The sequence below is a fragment of the Metopolophium dirhodum genome, chromosome 6 (assembly GCF_019925205.1).
Source record: "Metopolophium dirhodum isolate CAU chromosome 6, ASM1992520v1, whole genome shotgun sequence".
Lineage (NCBI taxonomy): Eukaryota > Metazoa > Arthropoda > Insecta > Hemiptera > Aphididae > Metopolophium > Metopolophium dirhodum.
In genome coordinates this window covers 26,933,739-26,942,346 of record NC_083565.1, presented here as the reverse complement: position 1 = coordinate 26,942,346, position 8,608 = coordinate 26,933,739, and the positions used below count along the sequence as shown (strand labels likewise).

General features: G+C 35.8%; 1 protein-coding gene across 1 annotated transcript; it reads right to left on the bottom strand.

The window, feature by feature from the left end:
- Window positions 1–6,438: 6,438 nt before the first annotated feature.
- LOC132947605 (piggyBac transposable element-derived protein 3-like) lies at window positions 6,439–8,259 on the bottom strand. Its single transcript, XM_061017891.1, has 2 exons — window positions 7,494–8,259; window positions 6,439–7,376 (listed from the first exon to the last, which is right to left on the bottom strand). The coding sequence occupies exons 1-2, from the start codon at window positions 8,257–8,259 to the stop codon at window positions 6,439–6,441; spliced, it is 1,704 nt and encodes a 567-aa protein (XP_060873874.1).
- Window positions 8,260–8,608: the final 349 nt, after the last annotated feature.

Below are 8,608 nucleotides of genomic sequence, written 5' to 3'. Positions count from 1 at the left end.
GCGAGAAACCCGCTTACTTTAGATAAGGCAATACAAGCCGCCCGAGAGGAAGAACGGATTAGGATGTCATCCGAAGAATCCAAGAAACTGTACAAAGGAAACTCGGTGGCAACGAAAAAGCCAAATGGTTCTTGCAACATTTGCAATAAACCAGGACATTGGGCCCGCGATTGTAGATCCACCCGAGGTAACAACACAAATCAATCAAAAAATTCCAGCACGCCACACGGAACCTCCAAAGCTACAGTGAACACTATCACGTGCCAGTACTGCAAAAAACCGGGGCACACAAAAGATGTATGCCGGAAATTAAAATATGTTACCGGGAAAAGGAATGAAGCAGCTCAAGCAGAGGCTTCGGAAAACCAAAATCAACCGGGTGCTTCCGGCGGACGTCCGGTAGGGAGCATAAAAAGCGCCGCCATATCATTTCCAGAATCTTCACATTGAAGTCAAATTTAACAGATAATACTTTTACATGCAGAACCTCTCAGACAATTAACCCCAATGCTAAATTTTTACTGGATTCAGGAAGTGATCTCAATCTAAATAAAATTTGTTCACTTTTGGATCAGGTAATGGTATACGAAGATACCATTTACTATTTAAAGGGCATCAACGAACAGTTAGTCCCAACATTAGGACGGACAACTATAAGTATTCAAATTGGCGAGCGTATGATGCAAGTAGAATTTCAATTAGTACATTCCAACTTTCCCATTACACAAGATGGAATTTTAGGAAAACCCTTTATAATAGGGAACCATACGATTATTAATTATCAAACTAACGAATTAATAGTACCAGATACCGATAACATGAAAATCCAAGCTCGAACAGAAACTTTAATCGCAATACCTATCACAGAATATCAAGAGGGTGAAACACTTTTAATCCCAGCTCAAAAGGTTTCAGAGAATATCCTATGTAGTAATACGATTAACCAAGTGCACCAGAATCAGATACTCATAGCGGTGATTAATCCCACGGAATCTTCAGTGGAACTTACCCAAGCACAAACGAAATCAATTACTATCTATAAGTTTGATGAAGTTAATGTTTATGCAACTCAGAACATACCAGAAAAGATCAGCGGACAAGGCCGTTTAGGAACCCTAAGGGAAAAATTAAATTTGGATCATCTAAACCAAGAAGAAAGAGAATCTCTTATGCCAATATGTGAGGAATACTCAAATATCTTCCATCTAGACCGAGATAAACTATCTTGCACGGACCAGATTTATCATGAGATCAAAACAAGTGAGGCTGCACAACCGATTAATGTACGTCCATATCGGTTGCCTTTTAAGCATAGACAAGAAATTGACAGACAAATTCAGAAACTTGAGGAGGACAACATTATTGCCCCGAGCAAAAGCCCTTGGAATGCGCCATTACTCGTAGTTCCCAAGAAGCCTGATGAAAACGGAGTCGTGAAGTATCGCGTGTGCGTGGACTTCAGAAAGTTAAACCAGATATCAACAGGAGACGCGTATCCTCTACCGAACATTACAGAAATTCTGGACCAATTGGGAAAATCCAAGTACTTCACTACGTTGGATTTGGCCCAAGGGTACCATCAAGTCAAAATGCACCCAGATCATTGCAATAAAACCGCCTTTTCTACGGACAAAGGTCATTTCGAATTTTTAAGAGTTCCATTCGGGTTGAAGGGAGCTCCAGCCACTTTCCAACGTCTAATGAATTCCGTATTAACGGGATTGAATGGGATCAAAGCATTTGTGTATTTGGACGACATCATTATTTATGCCCTAGACCTTGAAGATCATTCAAGGAAATTAAAAGAAGTATTCGCCAGATTACGAGAAGCAAACCTCAAACTCCAACCGTCAAAATGTTCATTCATGCGAAAAGAAGTGAACTATTTAGGACATGTTATAACCGACAAAGGAGTAAGGCCTAACCCACAAAAGATTGATTGCGTAGTAAAATTTCCAACGCCAACAAGTGCTAAGGAAATCAAATCATTCTTGGGTCTGTCAGGCTATTACCGACGTTTCGTTCCGAATTATGGACAAATTGCAAAACCGCTCACGTCGTTATTAAAGAAGGATGTTCCATTTCATTGGTCGGATCTTTGCCAAGAATCGTTTGACAAATTAAAAGCTATTCTCACCAAAGAACCTCTCCTACAATACCCTGATTTTGAACAACCATTCAATCTCACATGTGACGCCAGCAATTTTGCAATTGGCTGCATATTATCTCAAGGACCAATTGGGAAAGATCTACCAATTGCATATGCATCGCGCACTCTAAACAAAGCAGAGCAAAATTATAATACAACGGAGAAGGAACTTTGTGCAATAGTATGGGGAGTCAAACAATACCGACCGTATCTATATGGTCAGAAATTCAAAATTATTACAGATCATCGAGCGTTAAGCTGGCTTTTCAACGTAAAGGACCCGGGGTCCCGATTAATCCGATGGAGGTTGAAACTAGAAGAATATGAGTATGAAATCCACTATAAGCCAGGTGTTGCTAACACCAACGCTGATGCATTAAGTCGAATCAGAACTGTCACGACTAGATCCAAAATCAAGTCAGAACCTTCAAGACTAGAAGATAGGGTAACGTCTACAAATGGTTCCGACAGAATAAACATTGTAGATTTACCGGAAGTCTCGAACACTTCAGAACCTCTATACAATACAGAGCCTTCTGATGAATACCAATTTTTTTTAAATACCGAAGCTAAACCTACTACCAATGTAATTGAGTTACCAGGTAATATTTTTGACTCAGAACCTACTACATCAATAGCACATTGCGTTTCCGCTGATTTTAATATGTCTCGAGGTATCGCCCTTCAAATGAGACGGAAATTCGGGCAGGTGGACCAATTGCGAAAAGAACGAAAATCAGTTACTGATGTAGCCGTTATTCAGTCAGAACAACGAACAATATTTTATTTATTGACGAAAGAGCATCACTGGCAAAAGTCGACGTATCAAGCAATCTATAGTTGTTTACAGAAACTTAAAGAATTGTGTTTGCAATTAAATATAACCAGTCTAGCTTGTCCAAGGATTGGAAGTGAAGCAGATGGACTACAATGGGAAATCATCCGAAACATGTTTCGAAACACCTTTGGAAATTCGAACATCAAAGTCTGTATCTACACCAGAGATGAATTAACAGAAGATCAGAAAATACAGAAAATAAAAGAATTGCATGAAAACCCGCTAGGAGGACATCATGGATTAACTAGAACGTTCAATAAGATGTATGAAGAACATAACTGGAAGGGCATGAGAAAACAAATCAAACAATTCATAAAAAAATGTCCAGATTGTCAAAAGAATAAAACAGCGACAAGAACACCAAAAGAGCCTATGGTGATTACCAGCACAGCTACCAGAGCCTTCGAAAAGATATTCCTAGATGTCGTAGGACCACTACCTCGTTCACATAGTGGAAATTCTTTCATCTTAACTTTACAAGATGACCTCACTAAATTCGCATGGGCTTCCCCCATGGAGAATCATGAAGCGAATACGGTAGCACAACATTTTGTGACCAAATTCGTGTGCTTACACGGAATACCACAAAGTCTGGTGACAGACTGTGGTACGGAATTTTTAAGCAACGTTTTTAAAGAGGTGTGTAAACTCCTTAAAATTCGACAGACGTCGACCACGCCTTATCACCCTCAAAGCAATGGCAGTCTCGAAAGAAGTCATCGTTCTTTAGCAGAATATTTACGAAATTTTATCGGAAAAGATCAACTAAACTGGGATACCAAAATTCCCTATGCGATGTTTTGCCATAACTCCACTGTTCATTCAGCTACGAAATTCCAGCCATACCATTTGGTTTATGGAAATTCTGTAAAAATCCCCACATCTTTCACTAACGAACCAGAACCTCAGTACAATTATAATGACTACCAATTCGAAGTCAAAAGACAAATGCAAGAAGCTCAGGCTTTTGCAAGAAGCAATTTGCTGGAAGCAAAGAGTAAGTCAAAGGAACAGTACGACAAAACAGTAAAACATCAAATTTTTGAAGTTGGTCAGAAGGTTTTACTACAAGAAAAAGCCGCGAAAAACAAACTGGCCCCGAAGTGGTTGGGTCCGTATGAAATTTTAGATGTAAATCCGACAAATAAAAATGTAACCATAAAAAAAAGTAACAAGAAGAATCAGACCATACACCAAAATTTACTAAAGTTATTTCACGAAAAATGAAACAAGAAAAATTAATTGTTCCAGGAAACTCATCATGGCATTCTTTGGAATTTCCAAGAAAAATCCGTCATTCCCGAACATGGTAATCCTGATAATGTGGATATGGGATAGTACAGCAGAAGCTCAAGAGAATTATAATATTACTACCTTCCCGGATCACAAAGGATTCTATTATGAATCTCATGGAGTGATCAAAACTTCTCACACTAAATGGAACTTGGTAACGTATGTGGATATTGGAATCTTGACCACAAAATATGAAAAGTTGATGACCCAGTATAGCGAAATGGAGACAATTTGTAAGCAAATGATAGCAAACTTTGGTAATGCAGAAATAGAAAACATTTGTAATCAATTCGTAAACCAATTTTCTACTACAACCCGTCAATATTTATATGAAATTCAGTTAAATCGTCGTAATGCGATGTTATCGATAGAGCATAACTCAAATAATGAAATTCGAAATCGCCGAGGATTGGGAGGTACCTTCAAGCGCCTGATCAACGTTTTGTATGGTGCATACTCGAAAATCGACACCGAATTCATATTTAAACAGATCGTAGAATTAACCAAAAACAAAATTCAGAATATTAATTTAGTCAAAGAAAAAACAAGAGTTGTACAAGCAGAAATATTGGATGCAAATCATACTTCACAGAAAGTCACAGAACATCATCAGAAACTCGAAAATAACTTGCAGTATTTACAAAGACTGACCAAAGAAAGTATCGTTAAAATCAACAAATTAGAATTTAAAAATAAACTGTTAGAGCAAGCCTTTTTATTCGAGGTAACTCTCAATCAGTATGCTTACGAAACACAAAACCTTGTTGCCATTATAAATGCAGCACTGGATGGTCAGATCCACACCAGCGTAATCACCCCCAGAAAATTATTACGGGAGTTAAAAGAAATTAAAATCAACTTACCCATGGGAAACGACCTCCCTATAGAAGTAATACCCGAGTCCATGCCAAACCTTTTCAAAATCTCTGAAATAACGATTTTCGTGCAAAACGAGTACTTAATATTTTCTATTGAAATACCCTTGATTTCAAGTAAAGTATTAAATGTGTATCGAGTTGTTTCATTACCAATGATATATTCTACCAATACATTAATTTTAATTGAACCCGAAGTCGAATATTTGGTAATTAACAATGATAATGAGGAATTTTTCACTATGACAGGGAAACAGTGGGAATCATGTGTAAATTTAGGAACTTACAAATTATGTAAAGGTGGTCAAACATTTCACCGCCGCTCGAGATCGAACGTTTGCGAAGTAGTACTTCTAACATATCAACCAATCCCAGAAACTTGCAAAATAAAACTGGTAACATTAACAACATCCATTTGGGATAAGTTATTGGATTCCAATGCATGGTTATTATACACACAACCAACTTTAGTGACCATCAAATGTGCGGAACCTCCACAAATAGTAAAATTTCAGATCTCAGGCGTAGGAAGGTTGACCACCTCCCAAGATTGTGAAATCCATACAGAAAATTCCATTGTATTTCCGACAAGTAGATCTAATAAAGGTATCTCTACTGATTTAATTCCAGAAAGCAAAAAACATGAATCAGTATTATCAGAGAGTCTTAAAAATATAATTCCCCAGAACCTAAAAGACATAAGTATCGTACACGATTTTAATTCTTTATCCAAAAGGCTAATAGAAATAAGTAAGTTACCAAAGGTAACAACAGATTCTCTAATAATATTTCAAATGGAATTTCATATGGTACTTGTGTATATCTTAATGTTAACTGTAATATCCGTAGTTAGTGGATTAGCTATTAAGTTTAGAAATAGCATAATTAGAATGTACTCTCCGGATTTACCGGATATTTTATCACTAAATAATCGATAAGTAAACATTATAATCATAAATTTAGTTGTGAAAACATATTTTACGGAACATTAGGGAACCATTAGGTTGGGGGGGTGTTAAGAACCCCTGGCTATATTAGTTAGTATATATATATAATAGTGTATAATATAATATTGTACGACGGCGACTGTCTGGAATTGCTGCGACAGTGGCTGCCAGTGGCATTTCAGAGCAGTAGACGGAACATTGTGATTCGCACCAGAACATTATATTTGTCAGACCATTTTTTGTAAAACATTAAATAATTCATTAAGTGCAATTGTAAGTTTTTCTTTTCAAGTTAAATATAGAGAGTAGTCATTAGTTCGAAAGTGTTCGTTGTTTTTATTTGTGCACGGACCTCCAGGAAGATCCGTAACAACCTAATTTTCCTTTTTTTATTATACCTATTTCAATATCAGTTGATGGGCGTCCTCGTTTTGGCGTATTATTTTCACCAAGTTTACACAAAGTTATGGCAAGTTGTTCTCTAAATTCCATTAATGGTAAAACATTATTGTTGTCTAATTTTTGATTTTGGATTCGTTTGTGTAACAGCCAAGAATTTACGATTGTGACGTCTAGTAAGTGATAAAATAATCGCATATACCACTTGCAACTTCGCATTTTAATTTTGTGCCTTCCAAGTAATCCATCCAGTAAGTCGACACCTCCCATGTGAGTATTGTATACTTTTATAATATGGGGACAATCCACTTCAACTCTTTTATTCATTTTCCTATAATATCTACTAACTTTCGTAACAGGCTCAATAGCAGCAAAAGTTGACAATAAATTTACATTTTTCGTGTCATTCCATGTAATCGCGACTATATCTGTATTTCTAATATTAGTGACACAATGATCATATGTTCCTCTGGGTTTTTTTAGCATAGTTGAATCATCAAGCAACACTACATTCTTAAGCCTATTTCTTCGAACAGTACCTAGGGAGAGTATATTTTCTATTTTCAAATAAACTAATAGTGGTAAGGTTGTGTAATAGTTATCAAAAAATAATTTATAATTTTGATGTTTTGGTATAACTCTTCCTAGACGAACTACTACATTAGCGCTGGAACCTAAATCTGGTTCATTTTTATTTCGTAGCTCCGAATTGTTTTCTTGGCCCGTAAAAAGTTCAAAATTATAAGCGAAACCGGAGGCACCACTAAGAACGAACAATTTATAGCCCCACTTATGTGGCTTGTTAGGCATATAAACTTTTACCGAGCTTCTAGCTTTGGTGCTACACATTTGCTCGTCAACAGCTAAATGTTCTTCTATTGGAACACGTCTAAAACTGTTTTTTAATGTTTCTATAAGAGGTCTTATTTTGTGAGTTCTATCACGATTTGGTCCACGTGTCTCAAGTGTATTATCATTAAAATGTAAATTACTTCTAATTTTTTCAAAAGTATTCAGGTTCATTGTGTCTTTGATAACATCATTGCCTAAGTATGGTGACCAATATTTTCTAACATTTGAAATATTTACTATACTCATTAGGACAAGTACCCCAATATATTTTTGTAAATCATTTGTAGACATTTTTAATGGATTAGATAAACTGTTCTGTAGACCATATTTATAAGTTTCATCACAAATATGTTGCATCAAGTCTACGGTAAAAAGATATTTAAAAATTTGATAAGGTGTCTCTAATTCCATAATATCTTCTGGTAAAGTCGATTTTCCGATAAAAGTAGTATCTACAGGTGGAAAATTATCTTTTGACCATGTAATTTCTTTTATTTCAATCGGAATATGATTTTGAATAATAGGTGGTACAGGATTATTACGTTTGGATCGATAACATTTGTTTTTGGAAAGTTTTGGTACTTTACGTGTTGTTTGTTGAACAGAAGATGTGGAGGGCAAAAATAAATCAGTGGTATTAGTTTCAATAGAAGTTTGAGGCTCGTCGTACACATGCTCGAAAATTGGAAGTTCAACTTTATCATCTAGAATTGTATCAACATTAAATTGTTCAGATAAAAGTTTTTCAAATTTCTCAATATTTGTTTCGTCTAATAAATCCCCATACTCATTCCATAAATCAACCTTTTCATTTTCAACGTCACTCTCAGTCTCAAACCCATCTTCCGACCCGGAAGGTATTTCAAGTAAATGAATAATTTCTTTGTCAACTAATTTTTTGTTCATGGTGGATATATAACTTAATAATTATATAACTTACAAGTTACAAGTTCTTCTGTAGTTCTCTGTTTTTTGTTGTTCGTTCAGGTAAAAAAAAAAACGTATGAAATGAATCAAAATAAAGTGATAACACAATATAAATGTGTTTACGTCGATAACCGTGGTTTACGTTTATTGAATGCATAGTGTTGCTGTCTGGCAACAAAGTCAAAAACAGGTATTTTACAAAATTGCGAATCGACAACTGTTCCACAACCAAACCATCGTGTCAATTACAGTGTCGCCAACATAAAAATATTTTTTTAAACGTTACTAGGTTAATATACTTTGATATTTCATCGTTTGAAGTGATATG

Coding starts and splice junctions, on each gene's coding strand:
- LOC132947605 (XM_061017891.1), bottom strand. CDS start 8,259: ATGAACAAAAAATTAGTTGACAAAGAAATTATTCATTTACTTGAAATA. Junction 7,377..7,493: donor TACTTTTGAAAAAATTAGAA/GTAATTTACATT, acceptor GTGTTCCAATAG/AAGAACATTTAGCTGTTGAC.